This window comes from Electrona antarctica (assembly GCF_951216825.1).
Source record: "Electrona antarctica genome assembly, chromosome: 8".
NCBI classification, from domain to species: Eukaryota; Metazoa; Chordata; class Actinopteri; order Myctophiformes; family Myctophidae; genus Electrona; species Electrona antarctica.
The window spans coordinates 3,549,148-3,572,941 of NC_136789.1; the positions used below are offsets into that span (position 1 = coordinate 3,549,148).

The following is a 23,794-nucleotide window of genomic DNA, read 5'->3' on the forward strand; positions in this document are numbered from 1 at the left end:
TTATAAATAATGGGTCTGTATAGGAAGGGGGTGGGGCAGCTAAAATGAATATCAAATCTAATTACTAAGTAACTTAAAAACCGTCTGAGGTGTTCACATAAGACTGAGTAGATGATAAAATGACCAAACGTTTTTTTGAAAGGGTGCTGTTCGGAAATCACGTATGTATGGAGGAGTCCCAGGGCTGAGGGCTGCCTCAGTGCCTGCAGGCCAGCACTGCTGCCTGGCGGCTCGGCATGCTGCAGCAGAACCCATAGCCCCCAGCAGAAAGCACACACAGGACAGGGGGCACGACCGTTAGCCGACCGTTAGTCCGCCGGCGGGCTCATATTGATGACAGTGCATGGGCAGGGCTCAGGCAGCGTTTTCATTGGTTAAACACGAGCGCACGAGGAGATGCTCAATGAGAGGAGGAGCGTGAACGTGCCCGTGCGTGGTACTGGTAGCCGTGGTTGTTGTACCAAGAATCGATAGAAAAGGAAGGAATATGGACTGTCACGGAGCTGCTGTTGCAATGCCCGATGTGCTGGTCCTCTGATGTGACCGGCTGACCGCACAGAGAGAAGTTGACCTTGATCTGCTGCTGCGATGGATTTCTTTCTCAGCGGGACGGCCGCGTGCGCTGCGTGTCTGTTCACGAACCCAATGGAGGTCGTGAAAACGCGCATGCAACTGCAGGGAGAACTCAAGAGCCGGGGCACATACCAGGTTTACTATAGGAACGTTTTCCATGCGTTCTACACGATCGGCAGAGTGGAGGGACTGGCCGGCTTACAGAAGGGGCTGGTGCCTGGACTCGTGTACCAGTTCTTAATGAATGGAGTGAGGCTGGGCTCGTACGCGATCATGGACTCCTCCGGTTACATCCACACCGATGGAAGGGTCAGCGCTGCCAAAACAACGATGGCAGGGGCGGTTGCTGGAGTTGTCGGTGCCGTGATGGGCAGTCCCGTATATTTGGTTAGTAGCATTAGGTAATAGGTGTTATGTAATTAGTGCACAAACATGTCTGACCTGTTTGTGCACATAGTTTTAGGCTAGCCTACAGTACCAGAGCTATAGCCTAAGATGGAAGTTGGAACCAATAACAAATTGACCCGTTCCATTCCATTTGCAGTAGCTACACTCAGTATAGCCTACACTGTCAAAGTTACAAATATGCAAATGGTTAATGAACACTGAGGATTGTATTGAGTAAACGTAAACACAGCTGTTACTACGGTTTAAAACGTTATAGTAGGCTGCTGCCTGTGTCATCTCAAGGTGAGCTGATTTCCTGACGGCTTGTCTGTGACTGATAGGTGAAGACCCATCTTCAGAGTCAGGCAACCTCCTCCATCGCCGTTGGACACCAGCATAAACACCAGGTAACATCGTGGTACCGAAATGATGCCACCTTACATTGGTGACAATGCAGGCAGCAACTATTTGTGTTACTTTACTGTAACTTGTGTTGTTGTTAACTAATGTTATTGTCCATGTCAGGGAATGATCCATGCGCTGGTGGCCATCTACAGGCAACATGGCATTCTGGGACTATGGAGGGGCTCCACTGCTGCAATACCAAGGGTCAGCGTGGGATCGGCTGCTCAACTCTCCACATACTCTGTCTCGAAGGAACTTGTGATCGACCTACAGGTTAGGATGAAACTGTATGATAATGATATACTGTATTTTATTAATCCCCAGGCCAGGAGGGTAATTCACATTGACATCAGTGCAGGACATATTACCCCAAATAGAGACACAGAGATGGAAAATCTCTGGGGGGTGGTATAGTAACGTGGCGTCACTATGACAAGTTCTTCATCTGATGTCGTCACCTTCCTTCAGAATACGGTTTTAATCAGGCGCTTTTATGGTAACCCAAAGTTGGTGATGACCTGTTACTGTAAACATGTGCTACCTTATCTAACTTTCGGGTGGCAAAATACAAATAGTTAAAACAATGACTCCCAGAGAGGAGTTGGGAAGCAAAGACGAGACCCCGATTATCAGGCAGTACTGCTATAGTGGGCACACAGTTCCAACCATATTGACATTATCAATAACTTGACATTATTGAGTTAGGCCAAGATGGCATGCTGAAATATGATATGATGGCAGATATATCAAGATCATTCATAAATAGGTAGATTTTCAGACCTATCTAGTATCAAGCTGTGTTTATGATATTTCAGAGGTGGTTGTACCTCCTGGAAGTTGGTTCATGTCTCTCCCAAACTAATGCTGCTTATCACTAGTGCTAGTGCTGATAGAATGAACTTGAAGCTGGGCTGAATGAATGAGGAAACAATGCGGAACAGCCGAAATGGGTTTGGATAGTCACAACATCTCAGAGGTACCTAACAGCTGAATTTTGCTAGGGTTACACCCACCCGAATATTGTAGTGTAGTCTGGACTACAATATTTTTTCCGCCGTCCTAGTGGAGTATAGTCAAGATGGCTAGGGCTGACTAGGTGGTCTAGGACTGCTGTGGTGTTGGTGTGTGCTGTGTTTTGTCTGTCCTGTGCTGTTGCACTTTATATTTATACTTCTTGCACGGTGTTGTATTTGTATTGTTTGTTATTTTTGTGTGTGTGAAAAAAGGAATAAGGAATGCACACACGCAAATGTCAAAACAAATTCCTATGTGTTTTACACAATGGCAAAAAAAGGAATCTGAATCTGAAAGCATTGGAGCATTGTTTTAGGGCCTTTGCTTTGAGGTACCATGAGGTGCATGCATAGTCGAAGAAACCGTGTATGAGGGTTCCTGTTGGGGGCTTTAAGTATGTTTTCTGAACAGTGAGGAGATCCTGTACAGTGTACATGAATCTTGTTCTTTGGTTCTTTGAATCAGGACACATTAATATTATCCAATTGTAATCTAACATTGTGACTGTCTGTGAGCGCCATTATTAAAGTTTGTAGGTCTGTGGTTGACCACTAAATCATATAATGCCTCCACCTGAAACTTGTAGAAATGCATTTTGTGTGTGATGTAAGCTGTTCCAGGGTGCATTGTATCAGACTGAGTGGTAAGCATAAGCATCATAATTTTATTTTTTGTAGCCCTGTAATGTATGTTAACTAAACTAACTAAACAGGAAATGAAACCATTTGCATTAGCGTTTACTTTCAGTCCCCTGTTAAGTTCTTCTTTTGTTATAAATAGGTAGTGATGGATTGCGTAGTTGATAGTCGGTCTACTACTCTGATAGTCGGTCTACTACTCTTATTCATACAGTAATGGTTTTTTTCTAAGTGGTTTACATTCAGTTGTTTGTTTGTTTCACTGGTCTCACACGTTACAGAACCACTTGTTCTCACTCTGTTTGATGCACAGCCATTTATAAATGTATAAATAAATAGGCTACCGGCAGTAATATAATCTCTTTTGACCACAAAACTATTCAGCTTTTATTTTGACAATACAGTTTCAAGAAATATGGCTGGTCTACTTTGTAGTCAGACTTTGTGTACTGCTCACAAAACCAACCGGTTTAGCCTTATTCCCAGCCTTTTCTCATCTCAGAGGAGCTTGGACAGAGCACTATCCTTTTGCACAATTTTGGAATGGAAACTCGACACCATTCTTACCATCACCCCCTCAGTAAGCACATGCAGCTTACACAACTTGGTGTGGTGAGGGGAAAAACAAAAATCTCATTCATACTGGCATTACAACAACAGGCTCACAACAGAATTAGGTTTCACTGCAGAGAACGCGGCAGAGCCTTTGCCAGTTTAGAATAATTTAAGATGAAATATTTGCATTATGTGCAGGTTCACTTATTGAAAACCATATACAGTAAAATCCAGAGTGTAAAAATTGACCCATAATAGTTCAATTAACACTCTTTCTGTATACTTTTTATAACATACTAAATGAAGTGCTTCTGAATCAAGGCTATGTACAATGTGACATTTAATTTAAAGGTAAATGAGTACTTAGAAAAGCGCTACATACAGTAAATCTAAGTTATTATTATTATTATTAATCATGTTAGTCATCAAAGTCATCATCGCTTTACAATAAGGGGGGAGAAGAAAACTTTATTAGGAAAAACACAAACACAAGATAAGTACAATAATAAAGGCACTAAATCATTTTTTTGGGGCACCTTTTGAAATCTAGCAAATATGCTTTCTTTGAATTTCTCAGAGCATAGCAGGTACGTCACTGTACTCTCTCAACTTCCCAGGTATTTCCGAGAGGCAGCTGGCTTGTGGCATTGACTGCAGGCATGATCAGCAGTGTGGTTGTGGTGTTGGCTATGACGCCTTTTGATGTGGTGAGCACACGACTCTATAACCAGCCTGTGGATCATCTAGGCAAGGTAAGCAATACATGACTACTGTCAGCCCAATACTCAGCTGACACTTGATTCTATTATGATGTACTGATGAGAGACCTACTTACATATTCACCTTCCTATTATATTCCTTGATAGACTGTACATACTGTATTCATTCACATATTCACTGTTTTTTTCCCCCCACAGTTTTGTTTATTCAAGATTTCAGGGTATACAGTAAATCCGATAACATAACAATATATGTGACACACCCATACAGAACATACCAAAAAGATAACATGTACCACATATTCACTGTTGAAACTACTTGTATTCATGCTTTTGATAGCCATATATACTGTATAAGTGATAAATGTATACAGTATTGTATTCATCCATACTACAAGCCTGTACATATCTTAACTTGGTCATTAAGAAACGCAGTGAAGATGTCTCGTGTCTAAGTCTATTTATTTATTTTAATTTATTGACTCTTACTTCTGTGCTGACATCTGAATTTCTCCCCATGGGGATCAATAAAGGGTTATTTTATCTACCGGTATGTCGTCAGTCAAAGTGCAGAGATGCACCGCTCCTCACATTGCTTTGTAAGTAAAGCTATAGCTGGCAGCTCCAAAAATGTGTTCTAAATGTGTTCTAAGGACACAGACACTTTCTGAAGAATCATTTGTTTTCTTGTTTCATTCCCTTAAATGATACAGTGAGAGAGTCACCCTGCTAGTGCTGCACGATTCTTGCTAAAATTATTATTATTACGTATTGAGATAAGTATTGAGATCACGATTCTCATATGATTCTCATTTTTTCCATGAAAATATTAATTGTCTTCAGTCTGTAGTTGCTGAACCACATTCAAAATGTGGCAAACTACAGTGGCTTTAAACAGACAACAACAAAGTGCTTAAAGTCTTAAAGTCTCTAATACCAGTAAGACGCCCTGAGGACAGATCAATAACAGGTCAGCTCCATATATGGAGATCTAAGGATCGCAGCGGGGGCAGTGTCTTGAGTGTACAGGGTTTGATGAGGGCCAAGGTAGGGCCGGGCCTTCATTTTCGGGCCTGTTAAGAACTCTAGTTTTCACCGGCTGCCGGGTACAGCTGCACTAATAACTTTGGGGCGAGCCCGTCTAGAGTTTGAATGGACAGGTATCAGTCAAAAGGGAAGAAAAGAAAGGGTCTTCATCAGACCGTCTGATGAAGATCCGTGAGGCTCGAAACGTCATGTCCACTGTGGTGTAAATAATAAATATTTAAGCTTTGGAGCTCAGTCCAGTGTGCGGACCTTATTTTCTTTTCTATTATTTACCTCGGCCCAGCACCTGGCGTTTTAGGTTAGTGGATGTGCGTGCTTTATTATCAGTCAAAAGGGAGACATCGAAGAGGGATCGAAGACGGGTGGGAAAGGATCAACATGTGGATGTCAGAACAGGCCAGCTCCATATATGGAGATCTAAAGGTTTGAGGTTTGAGGTCAGATGTAGAATTGCTGGCCGGCTACATATATGCAGATCTAGGTGATGAACTAGTCTTCTCCATGTATGGGCTTGATGAGGTCAGTGTCGTGATCTTCATATATGGTGGCGTGACGTGTCACGAGGCGTGAGGGACTGACGGCCATATATGGTGGCGTGACGTCACGAGGCGTAAGGGACTGATGGCCATATATGGTGGCGTGACGGACAGAACGACGGACGGACTGACAGTTTTTGCAGGTTTTCACAGTAATTTGCGACTAAAATGAATTGGACAGCCAACTAATGCAGCACGATTCTTGCTCAAATTTAGAAATGAGATCGCATAGGCGGCTGAATCTGGATCTCAATCTTTTTTCAATTGTGCAGCACTACACCCTGCAAAACTTTCACAAGTTGTACATTTCTCATCTAGGGTCAACTTTATAGAGGATACATTGACTGCTTCTCAAAAACACTGAAGAAGGAGGGCTTTACAGGACTCTACAAAGGCTTGGGAGCCTCCTATTTCCGTATCGGTCCACACACCATTCTGTCTTTGCTGTTCTGGGACGAACTGCGCAAGCTCTACAAGCAGTACAGATAGCACCAGACAGACAAGGTTTTAATGGATTATGTATTATTAAGCACTCCGTTCACAGGTAAATGAGTGTTCATTTAATGAGCTCGTTTTAAAGAGGTAATGGCAAACTAGAAGCTGCTGTATTGTCCTTATGGGAAAGAGTAGAGGTGACGATCTACAAAAGACATTGAAGCACTTCAGCAGATAATGCATAGAATGTACATACTAAGTTGCACGTTGGCTCAATCTTTCTGCTAACGAAAATAACGAAAATGCAACGGGGCTAAATGTAAGTTAAACTGCAGTTACTGTAACACTCCAGAATCAGAGTTACTTTATTCATTGTGGACAGGAAGAGTTGTATATGAATTTATATTGGTGTCATTCGTGCAGAAACATTGCATTTTTACAATACATGTTGACATTTCCTCACAGGAATCGATGTATTAACTTGTTTTTAATTTATGGGAATTTAAGCAATATTTAAAAGAAGAAACATCTTATAGCATCATGTACTGTAATACCTAATATATTAATAATAATAATAATAATACCTAACTACTGTACATGCCATTCCAAAAGCTAAATATTGTATATAATGTATTATGGTAAGACATGCTTTATTATCCCCTTCAGGAAATTTGTCCTCTGCATTTGACCCATTCTAATGACTTAGGAGCAGTTAACAGCCACAGTTCAGCGCCCGGGGACCAATTGTAATACCAGGACATTGGTCAAGGTCAATGGCAGGAATATACAGTCATGCATGTCTTTTGGTAGAAACCGATGTCATAGTTTTGTGAATATTCTGTGTGTTTGTGTGTGTTATTTGCAAATCACCTACCACAGTGTCCTTAAAGACTTTCCACATAATCTGTGATTTGAAAGTTGATTCAATCTTGGCCTCTGCTATGCAACAACAACAAAAGGGCACAGAATGTAATGTTTCATTAAGGCTATACTAAAAACGTTGACATTTCAAACTATGTTGGTATGATGAGTGAAAATGGTTCACTGCTGCCAAGTTCTATTTGCCAATCATCATGGGGTCAACTTTACATAACCATAACCAAACAACACAGTGCTAAAAACCTCAATTGCATCTAGAAATGTTTGTTGGGGTACAAGAAAGTGATTTTGTAATAACTGCATAATTTGATGGAAGTACCAACCATACTATATTTATCGTATGTTGTTTGGCGCTAAAACTGCTTTGCCCTTTTTTGTATTTTTCTTTATTTGTATTATTATGTTTCTGTATACTGATCCCAATATCTTGGAGTACTATTAAGATACTGGCACCCCATCCACTCCATATGCAACTCTTTGTAATGTTTGGGGTGCATTACCTCATGGGTAGGTTTTATATCGTCACTGTCGGATGAAATCCTTGTCTGAAAAAAGGAACCTGTGTTCCAATCTATCCAATGTAGTTATTTAGTTACAAGCTCTTGTTAATACTTTTCTTTGGTTAAAACTCACAGTTTGTTTCCAAAATAACCAAAATAGCCGTTCTACAGGCTGTCTTGCAAAGATGAAGTAGGAGTCAGTAGGGTATTAGCCTACAAAAGAAAAGTGATTTATCGCTTAACTGATGAAATATGAAGATACAAGGTTTCTGCCTGTCCTCACTGATACTGTATGAGTTTTCATTTTTTTTGCATTCAGTTGGATAGAAAAGACGTGCAATCAGAACAGAGGGCTGTAGCTTAGTGGATAGGTCATCAGAAGGACACTGGTTCAACTCTACTTATTGTCTACTTAAGTGTCCCTGGCTGAAAGACGACCCCCAACAGCAAATTAATTTCCTCTGTGGGTTAACAAAGGTCTCCCCAGTAGTTGAGCAACAGCTAAACACATTTTGATTAGACTCCCACTTGTTATACTCCCTTACACTTACACGTGATATAAATGTGAAAGTTCAAATGTGGTACTTTCTCATTTCAGGGTAAGAGTAACAATGAAAAGAAAGCAGGGGCTCGCAACTCACTTATGATACTTTCTCATTTCCCATTGGAAAGTACCACTTGTTTGAGAATTGTGAGACGAAAAGAAAATGTATTGACATTGAAGTGACTTGTTGGTGTGGTTTTGTTTTTAATACATGAAAATCAAATGCTAATCTTGTCTACTTTCTTTGCCATTCAAAATAGATTGATTAGTAATATATTGTCCCATACTGTACTGTGCTTTACCATACTGTACTGTACTGTACTGTACTGTAGCATACTGTTCTGTACCGTGCTGCTGTGCCCTGTGTATGTGTGTGCGCACGTGCAAGTCCATGGGCTATATATAGTCCATGGTCTCGGAGTGATTTTCGTCTTTTTTTCAAATCCTCAAAAATGATGAAAAAACGGCATGCTATAGTATGCCGTCTCTCTCTCTCTTTCTCTGCGTCACTCTCTCTGCGTCACTGTCACTGCGTCACTGTCTCTGCGTCACTGTCTCTGCGTCACTCTCTCTGCGTCACTGTCTCTGCGTCACTCTCTGCGTCACTCTCTGCGTCACTGTCTCTGCGTCACTCTCTCTGCGTCACTCTCTGCGTCACTGTCTCTGCGTCACTGTCTCTGCGTCACTGTCTCTGACTGTCTCTGACTTTGAACTTTCAAAGTCGACTTTGAAATTTAAAAGTCGACTATTTCAAAGTCTACTTTGAAATAGTGCCCCTAAGGGGACATGTGGGTAGATTTTTTTTAGGTGGTAAAAAAAAAGAAAGGGGTGTGAAAAAAGAAATTTTGTCAGGGTGGGTATATATTTTTTGGAGACTTTTTTTTTTAATATGGTAATGAAATATAGTGAAATAGTGAAATAGGGTAATAGGGTAATAGGGTAATAGGGTAATAAGGTAATAGTGTAATAAGGTAATAAGGTAATAGTGTACTAAGGTAATAAGGTAATAGTGTAATAAGGTAATAGTGTACTAAGGTAATAAGGTAATAGTGTAATAAGGTAATAGTGTAATAAGGTAATAGTGTAATAAGGTAATAGTGTAATAAGGTAATAGTGTAATAGTGTAATAAGGTAATAGTGTAATAAGGTAATAGTGGAATAAGTGGAATATGTGTAATAGTGCAATAAGTGTAATAGTGTAATAGCACATTAAAGGGTTGGTTCGGATTTTTGGACATAAAGCTGTATGAAATGCTTACCATAAATATCGCGGTTGCAAAGGTATTAATTGACTGGCCGAGTCCTGTGCTGGGAGTGCTGCTCCTGTTTGGGGGAATATCAAGTAGTTCCCAGGGTCACTGGGGGCCACGCATTATAAATAAACCAATCTACAAAACTAGCGTCATTCGTATTGTTGACCTATATCTACCATTATAGACCAACCTTCGTTCAACTTTGACCCCTCTGTCACATGGTACTATTTTCTTTGTGTTCAGTATCACTGCGCCGCATAGAACACCATAGTGCTGCCGCGCCGCTGCACTGCGGCAGGATACACTACCAAAGCTAGGTGCTATGCAGCTGCCCCGGGCAGAGATTAATATAGGGTGTGTTTTGCGTCCCAAAACGCAGTTTATAGTTATGGGATGGGATGGATTTTATTTTATCATTGAACACTGTTTACACACATGTACAACGAAATTGATCTGTTGGCATCACTCCAATGCAGTACAAAAGTAATCATAATGTGTTAGTAGTAGCACCCAGTAGGTACCAATAATAAACAGCAGTCCTCAAGTGACAATTAATTAATTCAGTCATATCCCCTCACTACACTGAAATGTACACAGAAACCCCCCTCAGATCAGTTCATCCTTATTAGATGAAAGACATTGCCCAAACTGGTCTGAACGAGTGTCAATTGAGCCTGTTGCCTGTGTGCAGGGACAGCAGGTGAAACGAGTCCTAATCAATGAGAGAGAGCAGAGGAGGGACAGCAGAGTGAGAACAGAGGACAGCTGCAGACAGAGTGAAAAGCTAAACTTCTGTTTAAGAAAATATAGAATAATAATGTGTTGAGTCATCTAAAGCAGCACTGATGTGCTGATTTCCTTTGCAAACCCTGGTGAGTGACAAACAGTGTTTGGTGCATTAGCTGCTAGGTGGCTAACATGAGGGAAGCCCCAGCACTACTGGTGGCTAGTTTGTTTGTTCAATGAAGAATTGAGTAATGAAACTGTAATTTAAACTTTGTTTGGTGTTCAGCCAAAAACGTTTTTGCATTAAGATGTATTATAATTTCTTTTGGTAAAAAGAATGTTTACTCAATGTCATTCATTTTATTTGTAGTGTCTCACTCACAATTGCTGGACCCTGCAGTTACTAACTTTGAGTGTAAGGAATACAACCACCATCGGTGAGAGGAAGATTTATTTTATTTTGTTTTTGTTTTGTTTGAACTACTAATGTGTATTTGAAAGGTTGACTATTTATTTCCAATAAGTATTTGAAGTGAAACCTTATACAGAATTGTGTAAATGAAGGTATTGTTTTAGACATTAACACAGAGATGCCTCTGATTGATTGATTGAACATTTTATTAACAGTTTGCAGAATTACAGTACATTTCAAGCACAAACTCAATACAAAGGCTGTTAACTGTGAGTGGACGACCCAATTAAGCATTACACTTGTTTACAACAGGGTCCACCATGTTCAATTCATCAAAACATTTAGAGACGTACAAATAGACACTTCTATATAGACAAAGAACAGAACAGGAATTCATCATAATGGAGGTAAAAAGGGAAAAGAAACATATACAGTGAGGGGAAAAGGGGGGGGGGATTCAGATTTTACGGGGGCCAGTTTCGAATTGCAGCCATCCGTAGGTGCCCTTTGAGAGCGGTTTTGAAGGAGTCAAGGGATTCGCATGTCTTAATGACTGTTGGTAGGGTGTTCCACATTTTGGTGGCATAGGAGCCTTGCTTTATGCAGGTCAGGTTTTTTTGGTTTGGATACGTTTGTTCTGATTCAGCCCGACTCTGGTCGGCCCAAGGATGGCGAGCTACCCGTGATTGGAAGAACCCAGACCCTGCTGAATTCTCCTTGGGACAGACCCAGAGCCGTAGCCTTGTTCCCCCCAGTGTGGTAGGAAATTGTCACACATACACTGCCCTGCAAGGAGCAGTGCAGTATTGGGCGGTGATACACACAGACTACACACACTAGAACTGGACATTGTCATACGCATACTCCACACACCCTCTGCCCTGTGAGGAACAGTGCAGGACTGGACAATTAAGAATAACACACACCAACTCTCTGCCCTGCAAGGAGCAGTGCAGGCTGTAACGGTATACTCACACTAAGGTGTAGACACTTTGTGTCTTTTGGACTACTCTATAGCCACTTAGTGGTGCATGGGTTTACTGTCAATGTGTTTTTATTTATTGTCTTGGTTATTGTGAATGTGAAGTGATTATTTTTGGATTCAAATTCAAAGAGCGATTGATTGTGAAATTTGGATTAATACTAACTGACCTGGTTTTAAATACTGCAATTGAATTGCATATGGTATTGGTCAGTCAGAGTAGTTGGGTGCACCCACAGATTCAAAAACCCTAAGGTTTAAAACCCTAAGATTCAGATATTGATACCAAGGTACCTATTTCATTTATTGTTTACTGTCATACTGTATGTTTGTGCGTAATGTTTTATCTTTGTTGTCTATTTCAATTTATATAAAATATTTGAGCCGGCCAACTCAATGACTTGCATCTGGTCTCATTATTTACCCCTCTGGCTCCAGTAGACGAACCTAACTAGTCCAACGACTAACCCTTCAATGTAATTTGGTAACTGTTCTACACTACCTATACGACACAGGTGTTACATATAGCATGTCGTTTTTCTTGATTTTGGAGGATTTGAAAAAAATATGAAAATCATGAAAGAACGACATACTATAGTCTCTGTCCCTCTGATGTACGCGTTCCTGGTCCTATCCACCCTTGTCACTCCCAAAGAGAAACTCACTTTTTTTTTATCCACACCACTTCCACATGTTTCATCATCTCTTTTCCACACTCTCCATTGCTCTGGAATGTTGACCCTATACATAATGTGTGTGTATATGTGTGTATATATATATATATCTATCTATCTCAAGAACATAAAATGTTCATGCATGTGTTGCATGTGTTTGGCCACCATGACCCACCAGATCAGCGATGATGGAACACCATTTTTACAAAAGATATTCCCTCACTAGGTATTTTGATGATGGTGGTGAAGAGCGCTGTTCAGTTCAAAATCATTGTATCAAAGTTGGTGTAAAGGCTGACTAATAAAATAAAATGCTGTGTTGTATGTGTATCTATCAGGGAGTGTAGTGACAATTTCCACTTATGGCCACTAGATGTTACTGTAATTCTTTTGCATCTACAGCCATCATCATCCTGAGGACCTGAGCTCACACAGTAATGGTCCCTGCAAAGTCTCTGGACAGAAACATACTGCTACTCTGAAACATGGACCTAACCCGTCCCTTACCCTTACATGTAACTTTAATTTTCAAAGCTGGCAAAATCAAGTTAATAAGTTTTGTTATGTATAGCTGGCAATAAAGGGTGTTGAGAGCTCTGCTTGGATCTTCTGTGAAGACACTAGACAGTCATTTGCCATGCCTGCCTGGCTGGCTGGCTGGCTGTATATACAGTATGAGGCTTCTAAGGCTTTGCTTGCATGGTAGTGCATATGTATCAAGTAGTTGTAGTTAATCTTGGGTAATTGTCTGAGGAAGAACAGCTGCATAGTGGCTAACAATGGCATGTTTAACCACATCTCTGTTTAATCAGCTGAAGAGAGCGTAATCTAAAATGACTATGTAATCCTTGACATAATTAAAAATCACACTTGTGTGAAGTGAGGGGCACTTTTATCAACATACATCAGCCAATCAAATCGTCACATTCCGTGCACAAAGCTGTGCATCGGAGGGGCTAGCGCCCCTCAAAAATTGAACAGCCAAAATGTGTGTTCTGTGAATGACATGTATTGTATTATTTAAGAATAGATGGTAGTATCAGCCAAGAACTCGGGAGGTGGACAGGCTAACATCAGCTCCCTCCCAGTACTTACTGCATGGCTTAACTGAGCTACTTGGAAACCATTTAAGAGTAAAAAAATTATTATTATTATCCAGATGAGTAAAAACTAATTTGTTTTTGTAATCACTACTCATTCAAGTCCTTAGATAAACAAATGGATAAATGGATAGATACTTCCTTTCATCGACATCCATCAGATATGCATCCAGCATGGAACAAATGATTATTTAAACACACACACACACACACACACACACATCCTACTATAAAATGATGAAACCTCTGTCTGTGTGATTCCATTTTTAAGAAAGCTGTGTTTTCACTTATCCCAAACTTAAGCTATTTATTAGCGTTTTTGTGAACTCTGTACTGTAAGCAGTGGTGTTTCAGAGTTACTGCGCATCCAGGGTTATGGGCTCTGTTGTCACAGTTATAGACCATTTTCTCTCTATTATTGTGGGAATGGAAAGATAAATGACTCACTCTCGCTCCCCCTCTGTATCACTTGCTCTCTAACTCTCACCTCATTGCACTGTGATTTGAGTTCCTGACTACGTAAATTGCGCACTTTTCTTGCAATAACCAACTTGTGTCTTTCCCTATCCAGGTTCCACGACCACACACAGGTTATTTTTCCATCTCGTTTGAATCATTGTTTGTCATCTATCAGCCATCAAATAACAGAGCGACGACTAGTGCAGAGTGAGTGGAATTATGGGATCATTATTATTTTTAATGCAACAGCCTGGTCTCCTCGTGGTTCCAGCCAGCTAACTGGATTAGAAGTGTTTAGTGTGGTTAATTGTTTTAACTCTTTAAATTGGATTCCAAGGTCCAGTTCTTTTGACCAACCACAGTCAAACAAAGTCAGAGACATAGAAAGTATTGAATACATTACTCAGTGAATTAGGTTTGGTGAAATGTTAATTGTGCCTGGATAGATCTCAGTTGTGCTCTGTATTTGTGCCATGTGAGAACAGGCTGTGGTGTCATCCGCTGAAATGTAGGCTACCCGTTTAGACATTTTGTCTCATTTTAACTCAAAGTAGCATATGTTAGACATAGCAAATATTAAACTTTAAGAAATAAACCAAACTGAAGATGGAGCTCAAATTTTAAATACATGTACTATCAATATAAAAGGTATATGTTCCTTCCACCATCCCTTTGTGTGAAATGACCTAGTTCAGAGATTAGTGCTTATGTGTCATGTTTAGTGTCAGACTACTAATCCAATTGGTGCTTGTGATCTGTTGCCCATTTCCGTTTGGGCTTTTCTCTCACAGCTAGACCACTATTGTAAACCATGTTTAATAAATTGCCTATCAAATTACACCAGTTGCACAGTTTATCATTCCATTTCTAAATAGCAGTTATGGACAACAGTCAAATCAATTACACTACATCAATAAGCCTAGATACAATTGTTTTACTTTTCAGATATTTTCTCATTGAGGCTTACTACTACAGCAAGTAAAACATACCGGTACAAAGAAGTGTGCACCAGTATTTGACCCAGAGGTAAATGCAAATTCCCATAGAAAGTATATATTTCACTGCCACTGTTTTTCCTTTTTTGCCTTTGTACAGTAGGCCTACATGTAATGATTTGTTGATGACATCTACCGGTATTATTGTTTTTGAGGGGCGCTAGCCGCTCCTATGTCCAGTTTTGAGGGTTTGTGTAAACACAAACATTGTTTTGCTACTGCCACCTGATTTCTTTTATACTGTGTTGATGAATTGCATACATTTTATTGTGTTGTTGAAGAGTAGCTGCTATACTTTGGTGGCAGCTAATGGGGATCCGAATGAATAAAGAATAAATAATACATAGGACCACAATGGAAACAATTCCCCAAGCCTTTTTTGTGTTATCCTTTTAGCCTTTTGTGTCTGACTGTATAACGTGCTGTTTACATTTCTGACAAATAAATATTCAATCAAGCAAGACACTTGACCCTAACTGCCCCAAAGACCTCATCATGAGCATCGGAACAGCCATCATCTGGGTCAAGCTCTAAGTGACTTTCCCCGGCGAGATTAATAATTGGGTCAACATCATATAAAAATAATAATACAAATTAGTAAAGAGAACAGGAAGGCCATCTTCTAAAATTTCAGAGTGGATGAAGCTGTCTTCAACAGTAATCCCTCCCGCTGCTGATATATGCTAATAGCCCCTGACAAGCAGCTTTCCCTGATAATGTCGTAGTGTAATCCCTGCCAGCTAATGAACCTATCAAGCAGGATTTTACATGCAGTGTAGACCTAGACCTGAACCACCTACCTTTTCAACATGTCATGGTCAAGCTACCACTGTGAACGAGGGGAGAGTCAGAGACTCAAGAGCAAAAGCATCACAGATGTCGACAGTACAGCGATGATGATACCTTCATTTTAACAGAGTTCAGTGGAAAAGATCTAAAGGAACTACATGGTGGTCAATTGATTAATTGCCTTTAAAACCTTATTCATCGTTACGCGGGAAAAGTAAGGTAGGTAACAATGTTCAACATTCATTTATCAACATTTAACATGCAAGCTAAAAGTGTTTCATTGTTTAAAAGTTTAAATATTTAATGTCAGAGTCAAACAAGAAAGGTCTTTTTAGTTCCCTTTTTTTGTGGTTGACAATGTATGGGAGAAATTAAGAGTTTGAAAGGTTTTAAAAAACTGTGGTGTCATTGTTAATGCTCATCTTGTATTGATAAAATACTAAATCCAAATAACAGTTATACTTTAAGGAACTTTCACATGTGCATAATTTGCCACATTCAAAAGACATGAATTTGTTGTAGAAACACGTGAGGATCATAAAAACCTTACTTTGAGCTTTATGTACATTGTAAAACACAGCTTACATTACTAAAATGTACATGAAGAAATAGAAAAAATTGAAAAAATAAATAATACAAATAAGTATTGTCAGTGTCAGTGTTTGTAGTTCATGCTGTTAATGGTCAGCATTAACTGGATTATGGATAATCATGCAAGAAGGAGCTATAGAACCCATAGTATCGCTTTCAGTACTTAAATGTTACTTCTAGACAGATTACTGTAGTAAGAAACTTAAATAAGTTAAAAATCTTTAAAACCATGAAAACCTTTTTTTCACTTTTAATAAGAAAATAGGAACAAGGAAGGAATATAGTATACTGCATTAGTTCCATTGATCCGAGCCAGAACACAATCGATGCTCTGGAAATACATGTGACCACTTAAGTGGTATAAGATGGGTGGGAGGCCCATCTGTTGAGATTTTTAAGCAGATCATGATCCAGAAAATGTTGAGAACCACTACAGTAGATGATGTCGTTAGGGAAAAAATGTTTGCATATAAATGCCTTGCCACTTGTCATAATTACCCTTTTTTATCGCTTTTATCGCTAGCAAAATATACAAGCGTAACAAAAATCAATCAACAAACCAAATACCTGTAATACAGTATTAACTAGAAAGTTGTGCTCTGCGGAGTGCATATCTCCACAAGGCTGGGTGGCCTAATAAGCAAGACTGCATACGTCATGGGTTGAAGCCGTTGGGACCTGATGAGGCTGCGGGGGGAAATTGTTTGTACAACACACGGTTTTAATTTGTGACCGCCATTATGGGTAGAAGTGAAAGTGCTTTTGGAGGTGCACTCTATAGTGAAGTGACCTCTCAACATGTGATTTCAATTGTTAGATGTGTTTGTGATATTTGTATTTTTCCCCTCTTTTTTAAAATAGAGCCTCCCGTAAACAGCATGGAATATAAATAAAATATGTTTAATGCTCATTTCAGATGACTCTCAAGATCACGTGTACCTAATTTGGACACAAATCATATCTTTGAAACAAACAGTGACATTTGTAACATTTGTTACGCTCCTAATAGGTCTAAGTGAATTAATTTTTGGTTTTGTGTTGCGCAGAGCTCCCTCAGTATGTGATTCAAATCATTTAGACTTGATTGGATGATGTGTTTCTGGCATTTCTTGTAAAATCCCATAGCAGTTTCTAAGATTGCAAACTGGGGTGATTTGCAGACTGGGATTTCCATCCCTGTCTTTCAGCCTGAGGTGCAAACAGTGCCCACCCCAACATCTCTTGTTATCTGTTCCTGAGATTTTACCTATTATGTTATGACATATACTGAGTGATGTTGACCTTGAGTTAACCATCTCTTCAAGGCAGCCTATCATTCCTATATACCAAGTTTCATGAAAAGCTATAAATCCACAATAAATTAAGAATGCAACAATGCAACAACATTTAAAACAGAACAATTAGACATAGGCCTACTGTAAAAACATAGGATCTTTGGGATCTATAGGGATGTCCCGATCACGTTTTTTTTGCTCCTGATTCCGATAATTTGATTTTGAGCATCTGCCGATACTGATTTTTCCCGATCCGATATTTATATTTTATAGAACACGTTTATGCCATATCACAATAGTAGAATATCCCAAATCACAGAAAATTTCCAGTCTAATATCATGATATGGATATAATATTGATACTATGGATGTCCCGACTCCCGATCCGATTCTGATCATTTGAAAATTACGTGAACGGCCCCGATTTCCGATCACCCGATTCGATCATGACAACCCTAGTTGGCTACCCTGCAACACTGCAGGTTTAAACTTTAAGGCTATAATCATACATTGAAAGCCAAGTTACAGTAACAACACTAGGGATAAAACTGTATTCGAGAAAAAAGAAAATTGGAACATCTGCAGGCATTTCATAGCCATTTTTGAAAGACCTCTAGAAGCACTTCTGTAGTACAGTAATAATCATAAATGATACATCATCACTCATACTGTAGCCTACTATCAATAACGAGCACACTATTCAAAGTAATAGGGTGACAGAAAATAACATGACGTCTGCGTTCCATTGAAGTTCAATGGACAAGTGGTGCCATGTTATATTAGGTGCCTCAAGCTCGATACTGCAAATTAATTTTGTACTGTGCAAGAGAGAGAGTGTGTAGCCTAAGTTGCTCACCGAAGGTAACAGATTAAAATAAGTTATTTTCAGCAAGCAATGGCATCGGATGACAAATTCTAGGCTATACTTCTCATTAGTGTATTTCTCTGTCTTGTGTATTCCAGGTGAAGTGTAACCATGGATATCGGTGGTCTGACAACAGTGGTGGCTAACTCTGCCTATGTGTCAGCCCGTGGCAGTCTGGATGGTACCTCACCAGCTGCCCTGCGTGACAAGAAGTACCGTGCTAAACTAAACCTCCCACACATTAGAGACTGTGAGCAGATGAAGGCAAAAGTGGACTCAAAGTTTGACAGCATGTGTGTCCAACAGTCCATCGGCATGCGCCTGTTCCAGGAATACTTGGACAGCGAGGCCGCTCACAAGAATGCTGGACAGCTGTGGAAGGATATAGGAGACTACAACTCTTCCCAAGAGAAAGACAGAGCACAGAAGGCACAAAAGGTTATCAATAAGTACTTTGAGTCTGCATCCAAAACCTTTTGCAAATTCCTTGATGAGAAGGCAATTGCTCGAGTGAAAGCAGATCTCAAGAACGTCCCTAATGACCTGTTCAAAGAAAGCGAGCAGCAGCTCCTCAAACACCTGGAGAAGGAAGCCCTTGTGGGCTTCAAGAACAGCATGTACTTCTTGCGCTTTGTTCAGTTCAAATGGCTGGAAAGTCAGAATATTAATGAGGACTGGTTCATGGACTTTAGAGTGCTTGGCAAAGGAGGCTTTGGGGAAGTGCATGCTTGTCAGGCCAAGGCGACAGGGAAGATGTATGCCAATAAGAAGCTTTGCAAGAAGAGGCTGAAGAAACGCAAAGGCTATGAGGTAAAGGGTTCATGCTGCCCCACCCCAACATTGCTCCCAGAGCCATTAGAATCGTATAAAAAGCATTGTGACACAAAGTTAACACTTTCCCTTCAAAACCTCAAAACCAAAGGGGTAGAGTTGTTTGAAAAGATTACCCAGTGAGTCCAGAGACTTAGTTTAACCCTAATCAGAGCCACAATGGCTCAATGAAAAGCAGCTTGCAAGACCTCGCTAATCGGCTCAGAACCAGGCATAGATAAAATGCCCCAGGTTCAAGCCCCCTGCTTGTAAAATCATTAGTGGTTAATGGAGATTTACCTTTTGCTTACATTTTGGTCCACAGGAGCAAAACTGAATTAGCAACATTATCATTGTAGAGGTAAAGAACAGCTAAGGTACATGATGCACATCACATCACATGAAAAGGACAACATCATGAAAACCGACTGATGTCCCTGCCCAAGCTAGACGGAGTCTTTGATGTCCCTCAAATGTATAGGACACTTTCAATAACCTCACTGCATTGTGTTTATGTTCAACATGCATACATTGATGGAGACTAATACTACTTGACTTGTTTTTAGGGAGCAATTGTGGAGAAACGCATTCTGGCAAAAGTTCACAGTCGCTTCATTGTGTCATTGGCATACGCCTTCCAGACCAAGCTAGACCTCTGTCTAGTTATGACCATCATGAACGGAGGAGACCTCAGGTAGCATACATTTCTAAACACACATATGCACACATACTTGGAAGCTGTCCAATCCTCAGTCTGGCAGAACTTCCCAGCCTTAGTATAAAGTGGTGTCAGTCTAAGTGTTTGACAGTGTGGGAACAATGTGCTCCTTCTCATCTCTCCTAATCAGCCTAAGGTAGATCAAGCTCATGGCTAATATACAGACTAGGCCCTGAGGTGCGTAATACTGTACGTCAGAGAATAACCTGTCCCAAATAGATTATTTTCTCTCACAGCTCCCTCGTCCACATAGCCTCTACTGCTCAAAACACGAGTTTTCCTTAAAATTCACCAGAATGCCTTTCCCTTGTCCTTTCGTCTAATTTGAGTTATTGTTACTTTAGGTTTCACATGTACAATGTGGATGAGAAAAATCCAGGTTTCAATGAGAAAAGAACTTGCTTCTACGCTGCTCAGATCATCTGTGGGATGGAGCACCTCCACCAGCACAGGATCATCTACAGGGACCTAAAACCAGAGAATGTACTGCTGGATGATTCAGGTGAATGATTCCTCTAAAAGTAGCCTATGTTGTACCAGATCTGAGCTTGATGTGGTACTACAGCATCCAATCACATGGCTGACAATATGTTTTTCTACGTCTAAAAACCTTTTTTACTCAGGAAATGTGCGTCTCTCAGACTTGGGTCTCGCTGTGGAACTACCACCAGGAAAAGACAAAACTAAGGGATATGCAGGAACTCCAGGTACATGATAAGTTGGGTGAACATATTAATTTGCAAATGGAACAAAAAAATACTAATCTGATACTGTGAGCATAAATAAATAAACTAGAAAAGCAGAAACAGCGTGGGCTCGCTGAAAACTCGCAATGTATATGATGTACAGTAGAAAATGTATTAAAGCTGAAGAAAAAGTTTAAAAGAATTACAACAAAAATGGACCATTGGCCCGGAGCCGTGATGATGGATGGTGACGGAAGCGGCAGAGGTTTGAATGCATTGTTAACTTGTTATAGCAACCATACAAGCATAAATAACTGCATAAAGCTGAACATATTGAAGGTTGGCTGTAGAGAACTAGTGTGTGCTCGCTGGAGCGAGCCCACAATCAATTAATGAATGAATCAATCAATCAATCAATGGTTGCCAACCCTTTCTGGATCAGGGCCCACTTGGAAATCTGGGAAGAGTTTGCTGCCCACCCATCTGACCACTTAACACGACAGCCATTTGGCTGCTGTGTTAATGTCAGATGGGTGCAGGCCGTTTTTAGAGCTTAATCTATGCTAGTGTTGTAGAGCTTTTCTGCATAATATTGTTTCTGTATCTTTGTCTATAAATATAGGCTTCATGGCTCCAGAGCTCCTGGAGAAGAAGGAGTACGACTACTCAGTGGACTACTTTACGCTTGGAGTCACAGTGTATGAGATGATCGAAGCCAAAGGACCCTTTAGAACTCGAGGAGAGAAGGTGCAAAACACAATGAGAGAATGTTCATTTTAACCACACTTACACATTGTCAGTCATAGTGTGATGCAAAGCTCACAAAACATCTATCCCCCCCAAAAAAATGTTTTTAAACTGAGGACCCCCTAGGGCCCCTACCCTGACAAGCACATGAAATTGTAGGCATTACATTTAGTTTGACACGGTTCCTCAGATACATACAGGTATATGAAAATAGCACTGAGAGTGAGAGGTATTGTGAGCTCTTGTTTGCGAGCTCTTGTTTGCCTCTATCTAGTATTTTGTTTTTAGTTTGAAATGTCACAGCTTTTTTTGTGTATCTGTCGCATCAGTGCAAGCGTTTATATATTAATTTTCCACAGATGATTATTAAGCTAATCACATGGGGACCCCCAAAATAGTTTGGGAACCACTGCTCTAGAATAGGGAATTTTACCTCAGACTTGTTAGCACATTTTCAGACAATTTAGTTATTTTATCTACAAGAGCTATATCTTGTGAAAAGGAATATACCGGTATATCCATATGCTATAATTAATGAACTAAGATTTGCTTGCTCAGTGATTATTCATTCCTACACATGGATACACTAAAGTAGGAAACCCCTCTGTGACATAAATACTCTTATTCGGTTTGATAACATTCATTTAGAAACATCATAACATAGTGTAATGTTGAAAATGAGTGGTATTCCCCTTTAAGGGGAAATATGTTGAATTTGCGACTGCTTGCTCTGTCTGGAAGCTGTCGTTCCATGATGTCATCGCTAGGGACACATGCTTCAGTAGGCAGGAACTGGGGGTGGCAATGAAGGACCGGTGCTTCAGTAGGCAGGAACTGGGGGTGGCAATGAAGGACCGGTGCTTCAGTAGGCAGGAACTGGGGGTGGCAATGAAGGACCGGTGCTTCAGTAGGCAGGAACTGGGGGTGGCAATGAAGGACCGGTGCTTCAGTAGGCAGGAACTGGGGGTGGCAATGAAGGACCGGTGCTTCAGTAGGCAGGAACTGGGGGGGGCAATGAAGGACCGGTGCTTCAGTAGGCAGGAACTGGGGGTGGCAATGAAGGACCGGTGCTTCAGTAGGCAGGAACTGGGGGTGGCAATGAAGGACCGGGAAGTCTGGCGTAGCATTGTGGAATCCATGATCTCGACAAAATTATGATGATGATGATGCTCTGTCTTACAACTTTGGAGCATTTGTGATACCTTGTTTTCAGGTTGAGAATACTGAGGTTGCACGCAGAATCTTGAACGATCCAGCTCCCTATTCAGCCAAATTCAGCAAAGACTGCAAGGATTTTTGTGAAGTTCTGTTGGAGAAGGACCCACAGAAACGTCTGGGGTTCAAAAACAATGAATGCTCAGAGCTCAAGTCTCAGCCATTCTTCAAGGAGCTTAATTGGGGACGTCTGGAAGCAGGTGTGCAATGTATACAATTCCAAAATAATACACTGTTACCAGTTCTACGACAATAACTTACTTAACATAAGTACAAGAGTATAACACACTGCCTCCAGGTCTGTATGAATTTAGTATACGCTTAATTTATGTTCTGTTTGTCCACAGGCATGTTGCCTCCTCCGTTTGTTCCTGACCCTAAGGCAGTTTATGCCAAAGACATTGATGATGTGGGCGCCTTCAGCACAATTAAAGGTGTGCTCCTGGATGCCAAGGACACTGAGTTCTACGATGACTTTTCTTCTGGAAATGTCGCCATCCCTTGGCAGGAGGAGATGATTGAGACGGGGGTGTTTGGAGAGCTGAATATCTGGGGGGAGGGTGGAAAGCTGCCCAATGACCTTGACCCTAATTATGTTGCAGCTAAAGGTGGAGGATGTGTGCTACTTTGAGTCAAAGCCAGTGTTGCCAGATTTTGCGAGAGAAATAAGCAACCAGGTCTATATGAAAATAAGCAACTAGTCCACATAAGCAATATACACCTACATCTGGGGGTCCTAGACATGAAAATGTTTGAGAATCACATTAGAAAGCAGGCCAAAATAAGTAACTAACAATATTTGCAAGCGACTTTACAGAGAAACAAGCCCAAAGTCGTAATACATGGAAGGATTGGGCAGAGCAGTAAATAGAACCAACGGGATTGATAGGAAGAACAAGCATTCTAGCTATATGTTTATTGACATTCTGTAGCATTTATTGAGCCTCTTAAGAGAAACCTCTACTAAAATTGTTCTCATTTGGTAACACTTACTATACTTTTTCATCTGTAATGAGCCTGTAATTATTGTCATATACACATGTAATGTGTATATGTGTAATGTGTGTAATGTACAGTATTATGTACATTAAGTTTTTGTTTTATGATTATTATAAAAGGAGAATCTGTAATAATAATATGTGTATTAATCTACAGAATGATTAAATATCCCATGGGGATGAATATCCCCAAAATGTAAATATACATTTGCATAAATAATGCAGTAACCTTAATATTGTTTGATTAGTCACTTCAGTTAAAAATTGT

At 40.3% G+C, this 23,794-nt stretch overlaps 2 protein-coding genes across 2 annotated transcripts; both read left to right on the forward strand.

Annotated features, from left to right (window-relative positions):
• Positions 1-446: 446 nt before the first annotated feature.
• On the forward strand, positions 447-8,333 carry slc25a35 (solute carrier family 25 member 35). Its single transcript, XM_079507435.1, has 5 exons — positions 447-960; positions 1,302-1,367; positions 1,486-1,638; positions 4,190-4,324; positions 6,193-8,333. Exons 1-5 carry the CDS (start codon positions 589-591, stop codon positions 6,361-6,363), a joined length of 897 nt encoding a protein of 298 aa, XP_079363561.1. The 5' UTR covers positions 447-588; the 3' UTR covers positions 6,364-8,333.
• Positions 8,334-18,463: 10,130 nt separating this feature from the next.
• On the forward strand, positions 18,464-23,159 carry grk1b (G protein-coupled receptor kinase 1 b; the record flags this gene model as incomplete). Its single annotated transcript, XM_079507394.1, has 7 exons — positions 18,464-19,162; positions 19,729-19,856; positions 20,225-20,382; positions 20,504-20,587; positions 21,189-21,313; positions 22,527-22,728; positions 22,876-23,159. 7 exons carry the CDS (start codon positions 18,464-18,466, stop codon positions 23,157-23,159), a joined length of 1,680 nt encoding a protein of 559 aa, XP_079363520.1.
• Between the last annotated feature and the right edge of the window lie 635 nt (positions 23,160-23,794).